This window comes from Vigna umbellata, chromosome 1 (assembly GCF_029865625.1).
Source record: "Vigna umbellata cultivar VRB3 chromosome 1, Vumbellata_1.0, whole genome shotgun sequence".
Classification (NCBI taxonomy): Eukaryota; Viridiplantae; Streptophyta; class Magnoliopsida; order Fabales; family Fabaceae; genus Vigna; species Vigna umbellata.
This window is the reverse complement of record NC_142165.1, coordinates 31,284,695-31,311,212: the sequence shown is the minus strand read 5'-3', so window position 1 is coordinate 31,311,212 and position 26,518 is coordinate 31,284,695. Positions and strand designations below refer to the sequence as shown.

The 26,518-nt window shown below is 36.5% G+C and overlaps 1 protein-coding gene across 1 annotated transcript; it reads left to right on the top strand.

Moving 5' to 3' along the window:
• The first annotated feature begins 211 nt into the window (after positions 1-211).
• Positions 212-22,134, top strand: LOC124844237 (O-fucosyltransferase family protein). Its single transcript, XM_047321131.2, has 12 exons — positions 212-670; positions 1,104-1,178; positions 4,866-4,965; positions 18,703-18,770; positions 18,982-19,070; positions 19,167-19,347; positions 19,447-19,575; positions 19,687-19,820; positions 19,911-20,124; positions 20,746-20,930; positions 21,056-21,151; positions 21,558-22,134. The coding sequence occupies exons 1-12, from the start codon at positions 521-523 to the stop codon at positions 21,712-21,714; spliced, it is 1,578 nt and encodes a 525-aa protein (XP_047177087.1). The 5' UTR covers positions 212-520; the 3' UTR covers positions 21,715-22,134.
• Positions 22,135-26,518: the final 4,384 nt, after the last annotated feature.

The following is a 26,518-nucleotide window of genomic DNA, read 5'->3' as shown; positions in this document are numbered from 1 at the left end:
TTAAAGCATTTTGTTTCAAGTTTCGACACATATTATTTTTTAATTTGTTAGTCTTTATGATGTTATTTTAATCTCTTACATAAGTAAATAATTAGTTAATGTAATGCGAAGTAAGTAAACATTTAATTTAAAAATAACAAAGTGACGCATTTTACGGTCGCTAAATTCTGTGCTTAATATTAAGAAAGAACACCGAATCTCATAATCCGAAGGAAAAAGACAGTCACTGTTCAACCTTAAGAAAAGCCAAAAACCAGAAACCAACCAAACACACCGTTCACTTTTGTTGTCACACTCTTCCATTTCACCATCACACACTGTTCACTGTCTCTCATACCCCCAACAAGTTTCACTCCCATAGATTTACACAAACAATACTTCTTCTCAATCTCAATTTCATGTTTTCATCTCTTCTTTCCCCAACTGAGTGCCGACACTCGTCTACTTCGTTTTTCTTTCTAATCGACAAAGGCTTTATCTTTGGGTTGAATCGGTGAGCCAATAGGGAGAGAGGAGTGGAATGCAGAGGCGCAAGTGGATTCCGTTGGCGCTGCTGAGAAAGTTGCTCATTTCAGCCATAGCCTGCATAGCGTTTGTGGCTCTCTTCTCTGTGCGCATACACATTGTCCCTTCCTCTAAGGATCAAAGGTTCAACGACAAGATCTCCACGGTTTGTTTCGTCTTTTTCTTTCTTTGTTTTGGTTTCTCTGTTGTTATTCATTTCCCTTGTTAAATTAAAAAAAAATGTTTAGGGTCATATTACGAGGAACTTTGATTTTGTTTAGGGAGTTCCTTGACCCTTTTCAATGATGCAGAGTAAACAATTGTAAATTTGTGGGTATGATTTAGGATTGTTTTAGGGTTTTCCTGTTGTCACTGTTTTTTTTTTGTTGTCACTGTTTTTTTTTCAGTACTTTGTTGACTTCAAGACTTGCATTAAGAGTATCAAATCTGAAAATAAATATTTGGTTATTGCTTTCTGTACTTTTTATAGTGAATTGGATTTTATAACGGGAATTTTTGTTTTATGTGATATCGATTGATACCTTAATAATGTTAGTGACTTCTTGGCTAATCTGTCGTTGTTTTTCAAATTTTGACAGGCTCAGGATCTGCACAGCTGGACGCGGGAGCTCGCACCGCCACATTTGTCCAAAGCTCCACTTTCTACTCCCAAGGTTTGAGCTTCATTTCAACACTGTCATGACTTATTTGGTGGTCTGGTGTTTGAAAGCTGAGAAAATGTGATAGAGAAACAAAATCTTGTACAATAGCTTCATATGAAGCATACTTATTTATTTATTTATTTATTATATATGATGAAAAGTGCACCACCAAATGGTGTGTGTGAGATTGAAAGGAACGATCCGAGGGAACATATAGACAGAGACGGGAAGAAAATGTTGAATGTAAAAACTAAACTCTAACGGTATTAACTGTCTTTGACAGTACATCCTTTAGTGCTTCTGTTGTACATTTATACCTTGCTTGGCAATGAGAAAAATAACTCTCGTTTTTCTCTCCTTCTCGTGTTACCCACACCCTGCTACATTTCTCTGTTGCTTTTCACAAAACACCTAGCGCTAACAGTGGTATCAGGAGCGACAGGTTACGAAAACCTGGTGAAGTCTTGTGACGATCAAGAAGACGCATCAAGAAGAAAGTCTTGTGGAGTAGTAATGGCTGGGATGATTCACAGTAATTGGTCGGTGTTTAATGGTAAAGGCTATGACGATTGGTGCGTTAAGATGGACGCTATTCTGGGTTTCCAAGAAGTGGATGAAATTGTCAAGAAAGGTTTCAAAGAACCATCGAAGGGTGATTCAGAAGAGGTGAAGAAACTATACAAAGAAAATAAGAGGCTGGATTGCAAGTCACGGATGTTGCTGCACCAGTGTGTATCTGAGGCAATTTTCCAGAAAATATCGAAGTCCGACACGGCAAAGGAAGTGTGGGATATACTGCAAGAGGGCTACGACAACTCTAGAAAGGTCAAGAAGATCAGGTTGCAATCTCTACAAAGGCAGTATGAACTCCTAAGCATGGGAGAGCAAGAAACGGTGGTGGAGTACGTTGGAAGAATTCAAGTCGTGGTGAATGCTATGAGTGCATGTGATAAAGTTGTGAAGGACAAGAAGATTGTTGAGAAGATACTTCAAACTTTAACACCACAGTATGATCACATCTTGGTAGCCATAGAAGAATGCAAAGATCTTGAGACCATGCGGGTGGAAGAATTGCATAACTCTCTTGAAGCGCATGAGCATCGTTTAATCGAAAGAAAGAATGCAAAAAAGGATGCGGTGCAAGGCACAAATCAAGCGTTGCAGGCCAGAAACAATCAGAGCTTCAAAGGCCGTGGATTTGGAAGAGGCAGAGGGAGATCACGTGGTGGACGCAATGGCGATACCTCTGATCAAATCAGCGAAGACAATGGAAGTGAGCAGAAGGAGGGAAACAATAGAGGAGGAAGACAATTTAGAGGCAGGAGAAGAAGAGGACATGACAAAAGAAACGTTCAATGCTACACTTGTAACAAATACGGGCACTACTCTGCAGAGTGCTGGCACAATGAAGCCGCGAAGAAGACCAAGAATGACGAGGCGACGAATCTTGCTCAGGAGGCATGTGATTCGGAGTCCGATCTTGTTGTGCTGATGAGTACTCTAGAACGAGTAGAAGAGGAGTTGTGCAGAGACATAGTGCGGGACAGGTGTGAATGTGTATCTGAACATGTGTTGCAGCCGATAGCAACAAGCCATGCAGATGCGTGTCACTGTGGTACATACCACGTGTTGTACTCGGAGAAGATGAACCATGCAACAAAGGATGAAGAAGTTAAACATGTGTTGCTGTCAAGTGAAGATAGGCATGCTGTTGATGAAGAAACTGAACGGGTGTCGTCTTCAAATGTAGCAGAAGAAGAAACCGAATGGTTGTCGCCTTCAAGAGCAGCTGATGAAGAAACCGAACGGTTGTCGTCTTCAAGTGCAGCTGGTGAAGAAACCGAGCGAATATCGTCTTCTAATGCAGATGATGAAGAAACCGAACGGTACTCAAATGCAGCAGATGGTGAAGAAACTGGACGGTTGTTGTTTTCAAACCGAATGGTTGTTGAAGAGTTGTTGCCTTTAAAACGAACGGTTGTTGAAGAAGAGGTGTTGCCTTCAAACCGAACGGTTGTTGAAGAAGAGGTGTTGCCTTCAAACCAAACGGTTGTTGAAGAAGAGATGTTGCCTTTGCCTTTTAACCGAACGGGTGTCGATGAAGACAATCGGTTGTCGTTTAAAGACCGAACGGATGAAGACAATGGGATGTTGTCTAAAGACCGAACGGATGAAGACAATGGGATGTTGTCTAAAGACCGAACGGATGCTTACAATCGAATGTCGTCTTCAGACCGAACGGGCGTTGATGAAGAAACTGGACGATTGGTGTCTTCAGACCGAACGGGTGTTGATGAAGAAAACGAACGGCTATTGTCTTCAGACCGAATGGGAGTCGATGAGGAAACCGGACGGCTGTTGTCGTTCAACCGAATGAGAGTTAATGAAGAAACCGAACGGTCGTTGCTGTCAAGTGAATATGGGAACTATGCACTGGACAGGTGTGAAAAAGCTTCAGACCACGTGTTGCTTTCCAGTGAGATGAGCCATGCAGAAGATGAAACGAGTTGGTATTTGGACACGGGGTGTTCCAATCACATGACGGGTAAGAAAGATTGGTTGATCGATCTAGATACGAGTATAAAGAGCACTGTTCGTTTTGCAGATAATAGCGTTATTAGGGTAGAAGGCTCAGGCAAGGTGCTGATTATGCGTAAGGATGGAAGATCCGTGTACGTGAATAATGTGTTGTATGTACCGTCAATGAAGAGAAACTTGCTTAGCCTGGGACAGCTACTTGAGAAAGGCTACACAGTGTCGATGCAGCAAAGACACATAGAAGTGTCTAATGAAAGACAACGTCTTGTGATCAAGGCTCCTCTTGCCAGAAATCGAACATTCAAGGTGAATCTGAGTGCTGCTAACGTTCAGTGTTTTGCTGCTGTTAACACTGAGAATGAAGGATGGTTATGGCACTACAGAGTCGGTGATGATAGGCGGAAGAAGAAAAGGAGATCTAGGAAAGATAAGCATAGGCATGGTAAAAGAAGAGACAAACGTCGAAAGAAGGGATGAAGGAAACCAGATAAAAAATCAAGTCGAAGTTCAAAAAGGGAATTGATCAATCATACTGTGAAAGTAAGAGTGGCAATAGAAATGGTCAATCCCAGAGGTTTGCAGAAGATGAAGAGCAATATGGCAATGGCACTAGAGCCAACTATAGTTTTGATAGAGTTTAGTTTTAGAGGGGTGTGTGGAATGTAAAAACTAAACTCTAACGGTATTAATTGTCAAATTGACAGTACATCCTTTAGTGCTTTTGTTGTACATTTATACCTTGCTTGGCAATGAGAAAAATAACTCGTTTTTCTCTCCTTCTCGTGTTACCCACACTCTGCTACATTTGTCTGCTGCTTTTCACAAAACACCTAGCGCTCACAGAAAAGAGGTGGAAAAACAAAAAGAAGAGAATTTAGGTGTATATTCTTGTTTTCCCTTTATTTATTTCCTCTCTGATACCCCCTAACCAGGTGGGGGATCTTTTATGGGCCATTATGATTTTTGTCAGTGTTGGTTCTGCTCATTGTTAATGTTTATGCATCTCCATCTGATGTGTAATTATGTGGCTTTAAACTTGTTTGATTTAGTTCTAGCACATGCCTAGAGAGATTGGTGTTTATCATGTTCATAGGAAGATATATTTAAATTATGAAAAGCAGTTATGTGCCATTCATGTGTTCACTCCTCTTGATTTGACAGTTGAGTGGTACAAGAGGGTACTTAGATTATCAGAAGTTGTGGAAGCCTCCATCAAATCGTGGGTTTTTTCCCTGCACAAATCCCACACCTAAATACACTAGTAAGAAACTTAAATTTTCCTATCAGGTTGTAATTATGAATTGTATTGGTACTTGTTCTAGCCAAGAGAGATGGTGATCCCCTTTATGCTGCCTTTTCTGGGTCATTATCAATTCTCTTTACAGCTGAATATTCTTCGGGGTTTGTAATTTTTGTGCTTAAATTAAGATCCTTATCCCTAATTTTATGCTTTTCATTTATTGTTTATTTTCTTCTTTTGGTGATTATTTCATCCTGATTACTTGTATTAGAATCTGCGATATTGTTTGACAACTTTGTTTCAAATTATGTATTTATTCTTGAATAATTGTGATAAAATCATTCTAAATTTGAATAACAAATATATTCTCATTTATTTGTTAATATCTGTGATTATATTCCTAATTTAGTCTTATGTGATAAAGCCTTATTCTGAGTAGGGTTGAAATCCTAATATCACAACTCCAAGTATGAGCAATAAGACTTATTTTTAGGCAGGTCGGAATCCTACCTATCATTACACAATCCCAAGTCTTTGAGCGATAAGACTTGTTTTTAGGCAGATCGGAATCCTACCTATCACTACACAATCCCCAAGTCTTTTTGAGCATTAAGACTTATTTTAAGGTAGATCGGAATCCTACCTATAACTCCACAAGCCCCAAGTCTGAGATATAAGACTTATGTCTTAATAAGTGGGACCTACACCTACATGTCATTTGTCTTTTCACTTTCTAGGTACTTTCCATGTGTTTTTTCTTGAGAGGTTGGATACGGTTTTTGACACTTCAACTCTTCTATAACTAGAATATTGAGCTTTAAACCTCTAAGTCTTCATCATTTTTCCCCTTGTTCTTTTAATTTTAATCATCATTTTTTACCTTATCCATAAGGAAATGGCTCATCGCATAAAGGCCATGAAGGGTAAGGGACCACTCCAAGAGACCAAAGATACTAAAAGGATGGAAAGTGGGTTCCGAAGAAAGCATGCTTGAGAGAGCTAGTTAGGAAAGAGAAGTTGATAGTCACCACTCAGAATTTGACAAAGGTCATGTGGTCGAAAATGATGGTCATCCATATGTCATGATATAGAAAAGAGCCTATCCCAAGCTTCGATCTTCCTTGCTACTGCTAAACATCAAGCATCAAGTTAGGATGCCAAAGAAGCTATATAGGCCAAAAGCTTAGCCTTGGAAAACTACGAAGTTGAATGTTTCAGTAGATCACTAGATGAGGCGATTCAAGAATGCGATGAACATTTTTCCAAGCTTAAGTGTTCCTTGGAGGATTTGAAGAAATATAGGGACAAACATAGGATTGATAAGGAGTCATGATCAGTCGACGAGGCTTCTTTCAAGATGGACAAAGTTTCCCTTGAAATCACTTTTATCGAAGCTTAGGAGGAAATCACCCAAATTTTTGTGGAAGGTTTTAATGGTGCTATTGAACAAATGCAAGTGTTACACTCTACTTCTGATATATCCTTGTTGAATCCTTTCAAGATTGTTGTGGATGGAAAAATTGTTCATGAACATGTTTAATCATTTGAAATATGTTTTTACCTTTACTAAAATAACACTTATGTTGCTTTTTTTGTATCCATCTATCTTTTTTGCTTTTTGTATCTATTATATATCCTGCCTTTTATGTTAATTAAGGAAACATATATTTGATATTGTTTGATAGATATATTGTTCTTAATTTTAGTCTTGGTTTCGATAAGTTATCTCTTAGATCACACAAATATGCATTTTTAGGATTTACTCGATCACAAAAAGGATATAAGTGTTTCTGTCCTCTTAATCGTTATTTTATTTCCGCAGATGTCACCTTTAATGAGTCTTCTTTTTACTTTAAGTGTCCTTCTTCTGATGTGTCTCAATCTACTATAGTTAATATTTCTGTTGTCTGTGATCTTCCAATTGTGCCTAGTCCATCGTCAGATTCTCCTTTTCCACCTCCACTTTAGGTTTGTAGTTGAAGACATCATTCCCAACAACCACCAAGTGACTCAATTGCCAACTATTTTGTCTCCCCCGACTCCAACAACTGAGTCTAACCCTTCAATAGCTTTCCAAAAAGGTATATGTTCTACTCATAATCCCTCTCTACATTATATTGCTTTGAGTTACCATAAAGATCCTGATGGTACTATTGATCGCCTCAAAGCTCGACTTGGTCTAAAACCACTCACTCCTTGTTAAACATTTGAAATAAGGGAGATCTTTATCTCCCATTACTAATAAGAACCTTGATAACGGTGTCAACCTTCCAATTACTCGTTGTAACTCTTTCAAACTTGTTGGGCTTCTCATATTTATGATAGTTGTACACTTGTTTGAGTTGACTTCTTATTGAACATAGTGAAAAATAGGTTCGATATTAATCTCCCTTGTGTAGAAAATACACACAGGACACTTTATTTATAATAAAGGAAATATGGGCTAAGCCTAAAATATAAATAAAAAATAATAACAAAGTAACAAAAGAAAAATAACTGAAGATAAAAGATAAATATAAGATATCTAATGATCTAAGATATCTAACACTTCTATTCCTCTCTAAGTCAGCATTAAGCCTAGGAACTTCCTAACCTTGACCCCTAAAGTGCAAATATTTTGGTTCAACTTCAGTTGATATTTGTCAATAGCATGTAAGAACTCCTTTAAATCATCCATGTGCCAATTTTCTTTTTCGGTTTTTACAACCATATCCATCAACATACATTGCCACATTCTGATCAATCATATCTTTAAAAATTTAATCCATCAACCTTTGTTAAGTAGCACCAACATTTTTCAATCCAAAATATATTACATGATAGCAAAAATATTGTGTTGTCCATGAATATTGTTTTTTCCTTGTTGTTTGGATGCATCCTAATCTGGTTGCACCTTGAATTTGCATCCATAAAGCTTAACATTTTGCACTTCAACTCATCATCTATCAAATTGTCATCGGTAATGGATACGAATCTTTAGGATATGCTTTGTTCAAGATTGTTACTATTCTTCACCATTGACACGTTGGACAGTGCTGGATATTAGATTTCTCTAATGTATCTTGCTTCCTTCAACTTTTCTATGTCTGTTATTGTGGCCACTCCTTTTTTCCTCCCTTAATTTTCGCCTTCTCTATACCATTGGTTTTGTCCTAGGATCAATAAATAACTTATGATAAATAAGTCAAGGTTTATACCTGGCATACCGACCACTGACCATGCAAACAAAACTATATGTTCTTTGAGAACCTCCAATGTTTGTTTTTCTTCCTCATCCTTCACTTGATGATTGATTTTCATGCATTCACCATTCGGTAAACACACCTCTTTCAACTCCTCTATTGGTCGTGGCCTATGGTCTTTGTGTGCTATCAATGGATCCAGATCAAGTTACATTTTTACTACCATCAAGGACTAGCAAACTTCTCTGATTCCTTGTACTTCCCTCATAGCATTTTCATGCAACACCTTAGTCCACCTTTAAAACTCCTATCAATCCTTTGTCAGTTTGATATTTTATTTTTAAATGTAAAGTATAAACTATTGCTCCAATCACAACCATATATTTTTCCATAAGAGTTTTAGCATCCTCCCTTCACCAAATGTTCAAATCTCTATATATTCTTGCACCTATACCTCTTCTAAAAATCCTGTTAGATGTTAAGATGTGTGTTTCTGTTATTTGGGCTTAGTCTATTATGTATTAAGGGCATTGGCCCATATCTTACAATATAAATAAATTACCCTATGTGTATGCAACACACACAAGGGATATTCTCTCCCAATCTTCTCTATTTCTCATATGGTATCTAGAGCACAGGAATAGTTCCAGTCAACTCCACGGTCTCCGGCACCCCTCACTGCCGCTGTCGCTGCCGCCGCTGCCGCCGCCGCCGCCGCCGCCGCCGGAGTTCCAGAATCGACCGGCGACCACACCATCGGAATCGTCTCGGCCGGGCGACCACCGTCGTACGAAGATCGCGGCGAACGGACCTCCCACGCGCCTCCACGCGCCGCCGCAAGAGTCGCCGCTGCCGCCGCTGCCGCCGCGCGTGCCGGCGCGTCGCCGGAGCTTTCCGCCGCCGATCAGCACCGCCGTGATCGCCTCCTCGCCCTCTTTCTGGATCTGTGGTCGTTGCGTCAATCGGAGCACTTTGAATTTTTAGGGTTTCTCCTTCCCTATGGCGTCTTCCTCGTCTACAAACACCTCTATTGGTGGCTCATCTTCTGATCCTTCAATATATACCAATTATGTGAATGTACACTTGTCCATTGACAAGTTAGATGGCACAAATTATGCAACATGGGCGTCCGACATCAAACTTTGGTTGAAGAGTCAAGGGTACTTAGATCATCTTACTCAAAATGTGACTACTGCTCCCATAGATGACACTTCCCGCTGGATGAAAATTGATGCTCAGTTGTGCATTGTTATAAAGTCCACCATTCACTCCTCACTGAAACAAATGTTTCGATCCTATGAAACATGTTCAGAAGTATGGGCACAAGCGAAGTTGTTATACACCAATGACACTCAGCGTCTTTATGGTGTTTGTCAGGACCTATTAACTGTTATTGGTCCGCGCAATCCTGGTCCTATGGCAGAATATTTGGGTAAAATTCATGCCCTTCTTCATGACTTTAATGATATATTACCTCCTGCTTCCACTCCTGCTGAAGAATTGGAACAGCGATCAAAGTTCTTCATGTTGTTGGCATTATACGGACTCTCTGATGATGTTTCTCATGTCCGTGATCAGATTTTGGGTTCTCCTGTCATACCCAACTTTACTTCTACTTGTTCTGCTCTTTTGCGTATACCGAGCAAACCAGTCACTGAGACATCCCCTCATACTGATGATTCCTCTGTTATGGCTGCTCAACGTGATGATCGAAGTCGGTCTCGCAAGCCAAGTAAAGGACGTCCAAAATGTGACCATTGTGGCAAGTTAGGCCACAAAATTGATAGATGTTATGCTCTCCATGGACGTCCTCCTCGACCTGTAGCAATGGCAAATTCTGATCCACCTCCCCGATCACCGTCTGCAGACCATCCTACTTCATCTAATATCGTAGACAAACCTGCAATCTTTAACGAATTTCTCAAATGGTATGAGGATCATCAGCACTCTGGTTCCACTACATCTGCATCTGTTGCACGTACAGGTACACCTTTTGTTGGTCTAACTCACTCCCTTGGACCTTGGGTCCTTGACTCAGGCGCCACCGATCATATCACTGGTAACAAGTCCTTGTTTTCTTCCTTGTCATGTCCAAATAATTTACCCTCAGTAACAATGGCTGATGGGTCTAGAGTCTCATCTCATGGTATTGGTACTGTTAATATTTTTCCATCCATATCCATTGATCATGTACTTTATGTCCCTGGGTCTCCCTTCAACTTATTGTCCATTAGTCGTTTAACTCGTACTCTTAATTGTGTTATTTCATTTACTAAAGATTCTGTTTGGTTGCAGGACCGGAGTTCGAAACACATGATTGGCACAGGATGTGAGTCTCATGGCCTTTATCATCTCCGCCCTTCTCCACATGTTGGCGTTGTCATGGAGTCACCATCCCTTCTTCATGCTCAGTTCGGTCATCCCAGTCTTGCCAAACTACAACAACTTGTCCCGAGGTTGTCCACTTTATCAAGTTTGTCGTGTGAGTCTTGTCAGTTAGGGAAGCATATTCGTAGTTCCTTTCCTCGTAGTGTCTCACAACGGGCGTCGTCTCCTTTTTCATTGGTTCATTCTGACATTTGGGGACCTAGTCGTGTTAAGTCCATTTTAGGTTTTCAGTATTTTGTTACCTTTATTGATGACTATTCCAGATGTACTTGGTTGTTTTTAATGAAGAATCGTTCTGAGTTGTTTTCTATTTTTCAATCTTTTTTCAATGAAATAAAAACACAATTTGGGGTTTCTATTCGAAATTTACGTAGTGATAATGGCCGTGAATACCTTTCTCAACCGCTTAAACAGTTTATGGCTTCTCATGGCATTCTTCACCAAACCTCATGTGCTTATACCCCTCAACAAAATGGGGTGGCTGAGCGCAAGAATAGACACCTTATTGAAACAACTCGTACACTTCTTATTCATGGTCAAGTACCCTCCCGTTTTTGGGGTGATGCAGTTCTCACAGCATGTTATCTTATCAACCGCATGCCATCTTCCGTCCTAGATAACAAAATCCCTCATTCTATCTTATTTCCTCAAGACCCTCTGCATCCATTACCTCTTCGAGTTTTTGGGTCTACATGTTTTGTTCATGATTTTAGTCCTGGTCTTGATAAGTTATCTCCTAGGTCTCACAAATGTGTCTTCTTAGGATTTCCACGGTCACAAAAGGGCTATAAGTGTTTTTCCCCTTCCCTCAATCGTCATTTTATCTCTGCTGATGTCACTTTTGATGAGTCTTCTTTTTACTTTTCACATCTATCTTCTAGTTCTGTACCTCTCCCTGTTACTGTTGATATTCCTCTTATATGTGATCCTCCTGGTGATGCTCCACCCATTTTGTCTTCTCCTTCTTTAGACTCTCCTTCACCACAGGATCATCCTTCACCTCCACCCCTTCAGGTTTATAGTCGCCGTAATCGTCTCCCTCATGACTCACTTCCGGTGCCGCCTCATGTGTCTCCTCCGGCTCCAGCAACTGAGTCTGACTTGCCTATTGCCCTCCGTAAAGGTATACGCTCTACCCGTAACCCTTCACCCCATTATACTGTTCTTAATTACAACAGATTATCTCCATCTTTTTATACTTGTCTCTCATCCATTTCTTCTGTGTCAATTCCCAAATCTGTGAGTGATGCCTTAACTCATCCTGGTTGGCGTCAAGCTATGATGGATGAATTAAGTGCTTTACAGGAAAGTGGAACTTGGGAGCTGGTCCAATTACCATCTGGAAAGTCTGTTGTTGGTTGCAGGTGGGTGTATGCTATCAAGGTTGGTCCTGATGGCACGATTGATCGTCTGAAAGCTCGACTGGTTGCCAAAGGCTACACACAGATTTTTGGTTTGGATTATGGTGATACTTTTTCTCCAGTGGCAAAAATGACCTCTGTTCGCCTCTTCATTGCCATGGCCGCTCTTCGCCAATGGCCTCTTTACCAACTTGATGTCAAAAATGCTTTCCTCAATGGTGATTTGCATGAAGAAATTTATATGGAGCAACCGCCTGGCTTTGTTGCTCAGGGGGAGTCATCTGGATTGGTATGTCGTCTTCGCAAATCCTTATATGGCCTAAAACAGTCTCCTCGGGCTTGGTTTGGTAAATTCAGTTGTGTTGTTCAACAATTTGGTATGTCTCGCAGTGAAGCGGATCATTCAGTGTTCTATCGCCACTCGAGTGCTGGATGTATCTACTTAATAGTGTATGTCGATGATATTGTTCTCACAGGAAGCGACTATCTTGGCATCTCTCAGATGAAACAACACCTTTGTCATCATTTTCAAACCAAAGATCTTGGCAAACTCCGGTACTTTTTGGGTATTGAAGTAGCACAATCCAATGATGGTATTGTCATATCTCAGAGGAAGTATGCGTTAGACATCTTGGAGGAAACAGGGTTAATGAACTGTAAATCTGTTGAGACACCTATGGACCCTAACATCAAACTCCTACCAAATCAGGGGGAGCCTTTCTCAGATCCTGAACAGTACAGAAGACTAGTTGGTAAATTAAACTATCTTACTGTTACGCGTCCTGACATTTCTTTCGCAGTTAGTGTGGTGAGTCAATTTCTAAACTCCCCATGTGAAGACCATTGGGATGCAGTTGTTCGCATACTGAAGTATATTAAAAGATCACCTGGAAAAGGTTTGCTATATGGCCCTAACAACGATACAAAAATTGTTTGTTATTCAGATGCTGATTGGGCTGGTTCCCCTTCTGATAGGAGGTCTACTTCTGGATATTGTGTCTCTATTGGTAGCAACCTGATATCTTGGAAAAGTAAGAAGCAAAGTGTTGTGGCAAGGTCTAGTGCAGAAGCAGAATATAGAGCTATGGCATCAGCTACTTGCGAGCTTGTGTGGCTTAAACAATTGCTTAGTGAATTGAAATTTGGAGATGTCACTCACATGATACTTATATGTGATAATCAAGCTGCTCTCCATATTAGCTCTAACCCTGTCTTCCATGAGAGAACCAAACACATTGAAGTTGATTGTCATTTCATTCGAGAAAAAATCATATCCGGAGATATCAAGACTGAGTTTGTTAACTCAAGCAACCAGTTGGCAGACATATTCACTAAGTCCTTACGAGGACCTAGAATTGATTATCTTTGTAACAAGCTTGGAACATATGATTTATATGCTCCAGCTTGAGGGGGAGTGTTAGATGTTAAGATGTGTGTTTCTGTTATTTGGGCTTAGTCTATTATGTATTAAGGGCATTGGCCCATATCTTACAATATAAATAAATTACCCTATGTGTATACAACACACACAAGGGATATTCTCTCCCAATCTTCTCTATGCTCAACTTAATAAATGTATCCTGGAAAAGAAAGTTTATTTAGCTACCTTGATCGTCCTATACTCTGAACATCTTGACTTCTAATTACTACCAAAATGATTATTGTTTGTCTTCAACTCCTTTGAAAATTTGGTGAATTAAAAATCAAGCATTTGTTGAGTTAGTTGCTTGCTTTATGGCTAAAACCACTTGTCTCGAATGATGGTTGTTTTCAGTCCATGATCCCTTCCCCGAACTTCTATTCGTGTGGTTTTCTATGCGTTCCTCTTTTTGCTTTGATGCCATCACTTCTTTGGCCTTGATGTGGGATGTTGCTCGATACCGAACCTCCTTCATATCTTGGGGTTGTCTTTGAATTAAAGATTCCCCAAAGGCTTTTCACTCAAAATTGTAAAAGAGCGTCAATGAACATATTCTCATTCGGTTAAGGTATTTGCACAATTGCTTCATTGAAGCCCCAAATATATGTTTAGAGATTCACTTTTTTCTTGCCAAACATAAAAAAGGCAGCCTATTCTTGGATGTTTAATATTGGTTGTTGCAAAATGTGCTATAAACAAACGTGAGAATACATCAAAAGATGTTATTGTTTCCTTTGCCAAGTTACTAAACCAATCCAACTCTACTCTAATGAGGATTCTTGCAAACATCTTACACCTTACCCCATCCATACCCCCACTAATCAACATTTGTGCTTTGAACACCTTCACATGAGCTACGAGTGTTCATGTGAAGACGTTCACCTTTGGTGTGACATAATGCTAAGGTATGGGCTCTCCTAGTATGTCCATTGAAAAAGGCTTAAAATCCTCTTTCTCATCCAACTCCTATTGTTGTCCTACTTGTTTTCAAATTAATTTTTGAAGCTCGTCATTTCTCCTCCTCAACTCCTCTTGCTCTTTCAAGGATGCCTCTACTAAATGTCGAGACTCCTACCCTATCCTTCGAAACTTCTGCTTCGTTGGATTTCCACCGCTTGCTGCCTAGCGTGCGACCATTGTCTCAATGAATTCCCATTTCTATTATTATATATTGTTTCTTTTTTCTATATATCTATATAATTGAATTGAAATCCTCATTCTATCAACTGTTTTGATTTACTTTTTTAAGAAAAAAGTAAGTTCCTATTAATAAAAAGTGATATTTATCTATATAGAGATACAAATAAATATTCTATATTATTCAATACTAGACTACTATAAATAGATTTATAGTATTTAATTTGAATATTCTATTCATAAAAAGAAAAAACTGTAAATGAAATAGAAATTTAGAAAATCTATGATCCTACAGTAGTTTCCTAGACAAAATAGAAGTCAATTCACAACCAAAGTTCAAGAATAAGTTTCTTTGTGAAATGAGAGAAATATGTCTAAAGATCCGCTAGGTATAAGAAGTGAAAGACGAGATCATTTGTTTCTTGACAATTATGAAAAAAAGTTTCTATCGGATTTTGGAGTCATAGCATATTTTATGATTGATGATTTGGAAGATATTCTAATTCCTCTACCATAGTGTTAGGAATAATTCAAGTGTGAGTCTAAGTTCCATATTTGGTAGAAATAACAAAGTTAAACACCATAAAAGAAAAAAAAAACCCATATAGCCAATGTCTCAAAATTTTAGGTTAAAAGTGGTGTCAATCCCTTATGTGGGTTGTCATGGTGACCAATGAAATGGACTCACCCTTGAGGGCAAATATAACTATATGATTTGGACTTACCCTTGAGGGGAGATTGTTGGGAATAATCCAAGTGTGAATCTAAGTCCCACATTGGGTAGATATGATAAAGTTAAACATCATATAAGAAAAAAGACCCATAAACCTTAAGCTTTTAGGTTTTGGGTTAAAAGTGGTATCAATCACTTATGTGGATTAGACTGATGATGTATATGCATAATCTCTCCCTAATGAAACCCCCTTGGAAATATCCCAACAATCATGAGATTTTGTATTGCTTGGTTTTCTGGCTCTCCCTCCTATGCCACTATTCTCTTTATTCCCCTCATCTTCTTACTATCTTATGGTTCATGAATAATTATACCTGCCCCATGGTGGATGCACAAACGTTCTACCCAAGAAAGATGATGATTCCCTTTGCTAGAGAACTTAGTGTGTGTGTTAGGTTTCTTTTGTCAAGAAACCAATCTTTCACTTCTCATAGTACCCACTCACACACAAAAGAAAGAATATGAATGTATATTGCTTCTGTAATCAAAGAATGAAGTGTTTACAATCTTTGCCCAAGGGAGCACTCTCCCTCCATAGGAACAACCTCTTGTCACTACACTGAAATATCAAAAACTCCCCTCTACCAGACCACCCTTGCCTTCTTATAAAGGCAACCTACTTCTAACTACCCAACAACAATTAATTCCTAAACTGTTTCCTCTGTCCTGCACCTATTACCCATTATAACCTATCGTATTATATCCTATCATTACACCCTGCTGCAAAACAACCTTGCCTCAAGGTTGGTACCGTAATGCTTGTTCCCATGGCTTATCTTCATCATAGGAAGGGAACCCACTGGCTACTGCCCTCCAATTCAGGTTTGGAGGCTTGGGTGGTGGTCTATATGAAAGAACTATTGACTCCTTTAAGAGTTGCTTCTTTTCTAGAATTCCCATGGACCATATGATTGTTCTATACTGCCTTTTGACCTGGTGACCACTTACATGGGCCTGGATTTTAACAATTTTCTGATGAATGATCAAGAATTCTTTTCTCTTCTTCCAACCCCAAAACATTTTTTGTATTTTTATAGCAACAACACTGGCTAAGCTCTCCTTGTCTAGATTTGTTCATCCTAGAAGCTGAAAAGGAAAGAACTTGTTGATATGACCATCCAATGTTTTTATCATCATCATGTTGAGCAAACTGTTTCCTCTGAATGTTATATTGCACTCTTGCAAAGAAATATCCCTACCATTGGTCTTCTGGTGTATTATATGTTTGTGAGTTGGATGAATTTTTCCTTGCCATTGGTCTTCTGAATGTTATCTTGGATGAATTTTTCCCCACTCAAAACAACTGCATCTTCTACTTTATTTCCAGCCATAATAATCATCATGTCCCCACCATATTTTGCTTTCTTTTCTCTGTCTTCACCCTCCTTCACTGTTTTGACATACCACAACCTACCCCACTATCTCCCCTAAAAACAACTTTTGCCACTTCCTGGGCAGCAACACCAATAATGTCTCCATCACAGTTTTTGTCTTCTGCACTAATATCTCTTTCTCTTTCCTTTCAAGAAATCTTGAAGAAATTCCTCTCTCCTTCATATTTTTCCTCCATTAACAGAATCTTGATCTCCATTTACAGACGCTGGACTGCCTTCTAATCCTTTTTCCTGGTGTCATGCCCTTCCTCAAAGAACTCGTGTGAGTTCTTTAAGTTCTTGGCATATATCCCGTGTCTCTGCTTTTAATTCCTCTAGTGTTGTCTCCATCGAATCCATCCTTCCCTCCAAGGCATTCATTCTTCCATCCATCCTTCCCTCCAAAGCCTTCATTCTTCCTTCCATCACGTTTCTCTCCCAATGATCCGGCAGGTCGGACCAATTTGTTAGGTTTATTTTGTCAAGAAACCATTCTTTCACTCCTGGAAGATTGGTTTCTTGACAAAAGAAACCTAACAAATTGGTCCGACCTGTCGGATATCCTTAGGAGAGGAGTGTCGAATCCTTGGGAGAGGAGCGATATGGAAGCAAGAATGAATGCAGAATGCACTGGAATGAAGGTGTGATACTGTGGAGAGGTGGGCCAGCAAACAGAAAAGGGTGCTAGCAGAATGGAGAAGAAATCTCCAAGAAATAAAAGAAATGCTGCAGAAATCCAAGAATCACGGAAAGGGCTCAGAAAGAAGTAAGAAATCTGTCAGGAAAGGAAAGAAAGAGAGAGAAATAGGTAGGGATGTTGTGTAAGATAGTCTGCTAGACATCAAGAAAGCCAAGAAACTTTCTAATGGAGGAGAAAATTCAACCAATGGGGAGAAGAAAAGAGAAACGGATAACAACGCAAAGGATGGGGTTCTCCAATACTGTGAAGGGGATGTTGTTACCATCACATCAGGGAGTAGAGGGTCAAAAGCTGCTTTTTCTGAGAAGGAAAGAGAGAGATATCAGTGCAAAAGACAAAAACTGTGATGGAGACACTGTTGGTGTTGCTGGCCAGGATTGAACTCCTGACCTTCAATTTGTTAGGTTTCTTTTGTCAAGAAACCAATCTTTTACTCCTCAAATGTTAGGAATTCTTGAGATCAAGAATTCAAATTATAGAATTATTACTGCAGTAACACTCAAATTAAACATCCAACAATTACATAGATAGATTTACGGGATTACAAGTCTAAAAACATTCAACAGCGTCCAAGGGAGGAATTCCCTTCACACAGGTTAGCACCTGTTCTGAAACAGCAATAAAAAACACACACCCTGTAGAAGGAACCGTTTCTCCCTTAAAAGACAACCATACTAAACGAAATCATTCCCTCTAACCTCCTCTAACTACCCATAAACCGTCCAACCCTTGACAACTGTTATATAACTTCTAATTTTTAACTTTTTTCCTAACATATACTTTAAAAGGCTTATCATCAGAGTACCCCCTCACCCACAAAAGAAAGAATATGAATGTATATTGCTTATTTAATCAAATAAAGAAGTGTTTACAATCTTTCCCCAAGGAAGCACTCTCCCTTCCACAGGAACAACCTCCTGTCAATACATTGAAATATCAAAAACACCCCTCTACCAGACCCCCCTTGCCTTCTTATAAAGGCAACCCACTTCTAACTACCCAACACCAATTAATTCCTAAACTGTTTCCTCTGTCCTGCACATATTACCTATTATAACCTATCATATTATATCCTATCAGTGTGTTGTCTTTTCTTGTTGGCTCTTTTTATATTCAAATATCTTTTGGGGTTTGTAATTTTTATGCTAAAATTAAGATCCATATCCCTAATTTTTTGCCTTGCATTTATCATTTATTTCCTTATTTTGATGATTATTTTATCCTACTTGTATTAGAATTTGTTATTTGTTATGTTGTTTGTCAGATTTGTTCCAAATTAGATATTTAGTCCTGTTTAATTGTGATAAAATCTTTCTATATTCATACAACAAAGATATATTCTCATTTATTTGTTAATATTCATGTTATAATATTCCTAATCTAGTCTTACGTGAAAGTCTTATTTTGAGTAAGTCAGAATCCTACCCATCACTATAGTACTAAAAGTAATAAATGTTTATTCAGCTCCCACAGAGTCGCGAGGATATCTTTTAGTACACACAAATGGTGGGCTCAACCAAATGCGTTCTGGGGTCAGACCTCTGTCTCTCACTCTAAGTTTCTCCCATATTCATATTATTAGTATTATTGCAAAGTTATTTGTTGTTGAAGATTTGCCTTGCTTAATTGATTGATATGCTGACGGATGGCAATCAATGAGGACCATAGAATGTCGCAATTGTTTATTTTGAATGCCCTTTTCCATTGTTGTTTGTACCTGAAGATTTGTTGCCTTTGCTGTAGATATGTGATATGGTAGCAGTGGCTCGTATAATAAATGCCACTCTTGTAATTCCAGAACTTGATAAAAGATCATTTTGGCAAGATACTAGGTATTTTCAATTCTGCTATTTACAATTATTTTTCTTTTGTTCCTTCTCTCTCTGTATTGGATTTTCACTTAATTGAATTTTATAATTTTCTTTCAGCAATTTCTCTGATGTTTTTGATGAAGAGCATTTTATGAATTCTCTAGCCAATGATGTAAAAATCATTAAAAAATTCCCTAACGATCTGGTTAATGAAACCAAAGTGGTCAAACAATTCATAAGCTGGTCTGGCATGGATTACTACGAGAATGAGATTGCTAGCTTGTGGGAAGAATACCGAGTATGTTGGAAGTCTATTGTTTAATACACTATTGTATTCTATTTATTTTCCTTTTTTTCTAATATTGTGCAATCATCTAATTATTTGTAACACCTTAAGGTTATTCGAGCTTCCAAATCTGATTCACGATTAGCAAACAACAATCTACCTCCAGACATTCAGAAGCTTCGATGCCGGGCTTGTTATGAAGCACTTCGCTTCTCTCCTCACATTGAACAACTGGGAAAAGTATATAAAGAGATCTGAAATCTTGTTGGTTTCTTTGTTTTTAGTCTCCTGATTGAGCTTGTGCTCTAGAATTTTTTTTATCATTCTTTTATGTTTTTTATATCCTTGTAGTTGTTGGTGGAGAGGATGAGGTCATTTGGTCCTTACATTGCGCTGCACTTGCGTTACGAGAAGGATATGCTTGCATTTAGTGGCTGCACCCATGATTTATCTCTTGTTGAAGCTGAAGAGCTACGGATGATCAGGTATGGAACTATAACACTTCAACTAGCTCAATTGAATCTCAGGTCTTCACATATATAATTATTGGAAATTGTCATGTGCCAAACATATAGGGAGAACATTTCCTATTGGAAAATAAAGGAGATTGATCCAATAGAACAGAGGTCCAAAGGGCTTTGCCCCTTAACTCCAAAGGAAGTTGGGATTTTTCTTACTGCTCTTGGATACCCATCAACAACTCCGATATATATTGCTGCTGGAGAGATATATGGGGGCGAGTCCCACATGGCTGAATTGCGTTCCCGGTATCCATTGTTGATGAGCAAGGTAAGGAATTGCAATTCTGCGTTTCAATATGTTGTATATAACCTACTTTTTTCAATCATTTATAGTATAAGTTCGGTCAAACATTAGTATTTTCTGTATCTATCATCTAATCAAAGATCAACTTGTATCTTAGGTTGATATCTTTTAGGGAAGGTTATATAAGGTCATGTTCTCTTAATAATCCTTTACCCTTAGTTGAAAAGAAAGCAGTGTCAAAAGATTAAGATGTTTTGACATGGAAGCCTGAAAGAAGGAGAAGATTGTTTAAATACATGGGGACTTTGGAGTGTTACATCATAAGTAGGGTATGGATACTGCATTAGTTACATATAATGTTTGGTTAAGCTCATCTGCTGATTTCTCTGTTAATTTCATAAATGCTGTCATAATTGATGATTAAAAAACCTGGTTTTCTCCATTATTGATGATTAGAAAAACTTTTTTCCTCTTGTGTGTCTAATAACTTTTTTCTCAAAAGTCAAATAAGAGGAAGATAGTGTATATTGTTTTGTTCAACTATCCTAATAGAAAAGCTAGGTCCTGTTTTTCTGACCAATAGCAGCCTGCTGAGAAGCATTTGTATCATGCTGATTAACCTAACCTACCTGTGACTGTTTTCAGGAAAAGTTAGCATCTATAGAAGAGCTTGAACCTTTTTCCAATCATGCATCCCAAATGGCCGCTCTTGACTATATTGTATCTATTGAAAGTGATGTATTCATACCTTCTTATTCTGGAAACATGGCAAAAGCTGTTGAGGGTCATCGTCGTTTTCTTGGACGTGGAAGAACAATATCTCCAGACAAGTAAGGCTGTCATTTAGCAGATCGACTATTTATTAAATTGTCTGATAAACACTTCAAAATGATCCATTACAAAGTTGTTCTGTCTGTGTCTTCTCATTTACGTCTGTGTCTTCTCATTTACCTAGGAAAGCCCTCGTTCGCCTGTTTGATAAACTGGATCAGGGACTGATGACGGAGGGGAAGAAACTATCAAATAGGATTATTGATCTCCACAGAAGACGGTATGTAACTGGAAAAATCTTTATTTTTCATTTCAATTAATTTTATGGATGCTAAAGTATGTATATTCATATATAATATGTTAATGGTTCTTTCATTTTTATAACCATAAATAATAAATCTATTTGCCATGATCCCTCTCCATAGATCATTAGTAAAAATGGTCATGTACTTTGCTTTTATGGAACATCACCCAACTAACCTTCATAGGTAGAGTATTAACCAAACACAGACAGCAGGTTGGCAAGAATAATGTTGTTTTCTTCTGTAGGGAATTATGATGTTTGCCCAGAATTATCTTTCTCATTTAACCTATTGGAGAAGCTGTTTCTAAATTTCTTGTTACAATAATATACTGATCACAGGGTGAACTTATTTGATTTTTGATTTGTTGCATGTATTGCATAGACTTGGTTCTCCCAGAAAGAGAAAAGGGCCAATTTCTGGGACAAAGGGCATGGAAAGGTTCCGGTCAGAAGAAACCTTTTATGCAAATCCCTTACCTGATTGTTTATGCCGGACAGAACCACCACCACCACCACTAAACACCTCTCACATTGTTTGATTGATGAAATACTGAACTTTTTCCATGGAAATACCCCTTGGTGAAAAAGGGTGGCATGTGAGTTTGAGCATAAAGATCTGATGTGCATCTTGAAGGCATGGAGTGTATATACCGGTATTACTGTTACACTGATCCTTTAATTGGGGGCTGGGAATAAAGGAGGTGAAAAAGAAGGAAAAAGAAAACCCATATTAGGGTTTTGATATAAATAATTAGATTGGGATGAGTGTTTATAGGGTGAGATGAAGAATTTAGATCACTGGATTCATTGAACATTACTTGATTATAAAGGGAGGTAGATCACACATGGCCAAGGATTCTATAACCTGTTATTGTAATTATTCTTCACTAATCTCATGATTTAACATTTTTTAATTTGTTCTTGTTGATGACAACAAAAAGCAAAAATCTTTATTTTTATCTCTGGCATACGTTGGACCTTATCTTACATTTGAAACTAAACACAGGCAATAAATATATACAATTAAAAAGTTAAAATATGCTTTCTATTAGAGTAATTGTAATTGATTTACATGCTTATAATTTATTTTCTATATATTAATTTTGAATGATCGTAAGGTTATTTATAATAAAATGTATTTTAATTTTTATAAATAGTAATTATAATGTATTAACTTTATAAGTAATATGCAAAATTAATAGTTTGTATTTTTTTTCTTCTTTGCACAATTTAAAACTATTACAATTTTTTTATTCATAATATAATAATACATTTGGTCACTAATAGTTCTTTACATATAAAATAATAAGTATATAATTAGAACGCAAAAATTATACATAATAAATCTGAAAATAGTATTTTATAGATAAATAAATTATTATTTTAAAAATGTAAATTAAAGTTATTATTCATAATATGTTAATATAAAAAATTATATGTTATTTCTTATATATAATTGAATAATTTACTTAAAAATAATCTAATTATTTTAATTAATATTTATATTTTTAATTCTAAATTTATTATAGTTATTAGTAAAAAGTACAAATTTTAACAAAATGTCGATTTTAAAAGTGACAAAAATAATATAGACTAAATAAGACAAGATCATACTTGTAGATATTTAAAGTATATATAAACAAATTATTTATATTAGTTTTACATTTTTGTAATGATAAAAAGGTAATGATCAGTATTCTATACTGACTATAATTTTGGTATATTATAATTAATCATTGTGAAAACGTATTGAATTGTTTTTATGATAAAATTTCTATTTATGATATATTAAAAAAATATTTTATAATGATTTCGTACTATAAAAATAATAATTAATATAAATAAAATTTATCATAAACTTTAAGTAAAATTACAGAGTAATTTTAAATAAAAGAGTAAAAATAACACACTCATATAATTATTTTATTTCAATTAAATAATAAATATATTACTAAACCATTTTTACATGCTTAAAAAAGTATAATTATTTTTAATTTAAAATATTCTTTATTGCTAGTAACGTTAATCAATATTTTTCAGTTTTAGTATCAAATTAACTACAGTTAAAGGTAAGGATAAATAGCGATGGTTAGAAAATGATGTGAATTAAAATTAAAATTTTTTATAGGGATTAAAAACACACATACGCATATTTACATTATTTAAACACATATGTATATATAAGTAAGAAAGTATAAGTAGAGTAATTTTCCTAAATATATTCTTCGAGTAATTTTCTTCTATTGATCATTTCTCTATCATATTTAAGTTAAATATGTTTTTAGTTCATAAACTATCAAGCGATTTTGGGTTTTGTTCCTTTTCGAAAGGTTTGTTCATTTTAGTCCTTTTAGTTTTGAAACTCTTATTAGTCCTTAAAATTGAACGACGTTAAGTTTTTGTATGAGGTGGCTAACGGTGAGCCAGGTGTGTGCCACATTTTTTCTTTTTTTCTAAAATATTTGTCACGTTTTTTTCCAAACTCTTCCTTCTTCTCCCCCAAATCACTCAAAACGTTTGCTTATCTCTTTCACACCCACCATTGTTACTGATATATAGATCTTCTACCAGTTTTAATACATGTTGACATTTTTTGCATTGATCAATTGATTATATTTTAGTTGGGTTTCCTGGTTTTAATTTACAAGTGGCCTTTCACAGCGGCATTGCGAAACTGAGGTGCACAAGAAGAATGACGATCTCACACTCACGATTTCTGGTTGGTAGAGGCGCGGGGAGTTTGTGATTGTTTTTGATTTTTGGTTTTTGTGCATGTTGGTGACGCAGATGAATGGAATGGATGGTGGTGGTTGTTAGGCGTGAGGGTTGATGGAGGAGAAAGTCGTGATGGGTTAAGGGTTTTGAACTAGTTCTGGTTTAGGGATGACCATGGCAGCACGAGTTAAGGTTCGCAAATTGGTCTCGTGGTAAAGGATGAGAATCATGATTGGTTTTTTTTTTTTTTGCGTTTCTTTCAGATTCGCGATTAAGGTGATTGAGATTTCTAGGTTTCTGATTAGGAGGAAGGAAGATAGTGATCGCGATTTGGATTCATGGAGGTCTTGGGATGTGGTTTTTTGGTTTGCTGGTTCATTAGGCACGGTGGTAGGTTTGCTTGCAGTTTGCAGATTTTACAATTCTTAGACTTGGGTTTCTGCTTCGCAGATTCCATGGTGGTTTGTAGTGAAGGTGGCTTCACTGTGGGGAAGTTGTTTTGATGGAAGGAGAGGAATAGTGGTGGGTGTGAAAGAGATAAACAGATGTTTTGAGTGATCGGGGGAGAAGAAGGAAGGGTTTGGGAAAAACGTAGCAAATATTTTAGAAAAAAAGAAAAACCGTTTCATACAACTGGCTCACCGTTAGCAATCTCATAGAAAAACTTAACGCCGTTCAATTTTAAGGACTAAACATAAGAGTTTCAAAACTAAGAAGACTAAAATGAACAAACCTCTCGAAGAAGGACGAAACCCAAAATCGCTTGATAATTTAAGAACTAAAAACATATTTAAGCCTTTAAATAAAGGTTAACTTTATTATTTAAAGAGACAAACTATTAGAACTTCTATTTGATTTTTCTGTCCAGCGGGCTTGTTTACTTTGATTCTTTCAATGTAAACATAAGAGTATTAGTTTAAAGTTTTCACTGTGTAAGTACACATCTTATCTTCAACCATATATAATAAAAAGATTTAGCGTATAACAATTGCTTTCATATTTTATTTGTAATAATATTTTCAAGTTACCATACAAAATTCACACTAAAAAATATATAAAAAGTAAAAATAAATAATATATTTTATATTAGCGAACTCTATCTTGAATCTCACTAATAATGTTTTCTTTGAATGATTCTCTCACATTGTAGTTGTTAATATCATATAGTATGGAAAAATTCAACTTGACTCTATAGTTACAAAGATTTTACAATAATATATATCATGTTGTTGCAAGCTCTTTCTTTGTTATTCGTAATGATACTCTCTTTTCCCTTTTCGTGTGACGTGTGTATACGTATATAAGAATATTTCAATACTAAAATTCAATTTGTACAATAAATATATACTAATGAATCATACATCCTGTTAAATCTCAATTTATTTATAATATTTTAATTAACTTTTACATATACGAAAGTAAATATATGCATAACTATAGCCTTAATTACATTTATAATTAAGAGTATAAATGACGATTTATAAATAGAATTTACAAATTTTATGATTAAAATACAAAATATTTTATAAATAAATTAATTAATTAGTAGAGTTTTATTTTATAAATACCATCATTTTTTCTCTTCATAAAAATATTTTCTTTTTTCTTTTTTGACATTTAAAAATTCTAATCACCTTATTTATCACTTTAAAGATAAGGTATCATATGGATCCTAATCTAGAAAGAATAGTCTTAGCCGATCATAATCTTTTTTGAGTAAGTTTATCTTTATTCCGCGGTTTTAAAAGTTTTTCAAGCATGTGACTCAAAAATATTCAAGATGAATTTATGTTTGTCTAGAATTGCTAAAATATGTTTTGATCATTGATTTGATTTTTTTTATGAGTAAATACAATATCATGTGAGAGATGGAGTCCTTATAACTTAGTTGAGTTAGAACTTGGTTCAAGTAAGAGAAACTAGTTTAAATTCTAAGTTTTATATGATACACTAGTGCAAAAACAACATATTACATCGTTTATTTTTGGCTTTTAATGACGAATAAGAGACCGACGTCATAGCGGGTGACGTAACTTTTACGTCGGATATCACGAGGTGACGTTAATAGTATAATTTCACGTTGATTGTATCTATATCTGACGTAAACCTAACATCGACATTGTGCAACGACGTGATGTTACGTCAGTTAGTAAAGAGATTGACATTCAATATTTGAATTAATATTTATATTTATAGTAAAATTTGTCATCTTATGTACGAGGGAAGGGACGTAAACTTAACGTCGATGTGGAGGATATGGGACGTAATGTTCACGTCGAAGTTCAAAGTTGACGTCAATTTTTGAGTAATATTTGAATAAATATTTATATTTAAAGGAATATTTGACGTCAAGTATAAGGTAATGACATAAGGTTAACGTCGAAACTTTCTATATGGGACGTTACTGTCGATGTTTGAACGTCAAATGATGTGTACTTCGACGTTACCTTCAGTGTTTTTTTTTTCGATTTGATTCGGTTTAGCTCATTCAACCAAACCTGAAATACAGAAACCAGTTTTCCAATTCATATATATTAACAAAATTAATTAATTTAAACCATGCTATCATCAATTCATCAATTCCAATTAAATAGTAAAACTAAAAGATGCTAATGCTATCATCAAAAC

Coding starts and splice junctions, on each gene's coding strand:
- LOC124844237 (XM_047321131.2), top strand. CDS start 521: ATGCAGAGGCGCAAGTGGATTCCGTTGGCGCTGCTGAGAAAGTTGCTC. Junction 19,071..19,166: donor TCATTTTGGCAAGATACTAG/GTATTTTCAATT, acceptor ATTTTCTTTCAG/CAATTTCTCTGATGTTTTTG. Junction 19,821..19,910: donor GAAGAGCTACGGATGATCAG/GTATGGAACTAT, acceptor CCAAACATATAG/GGAGAACATTTCCTATTGGA.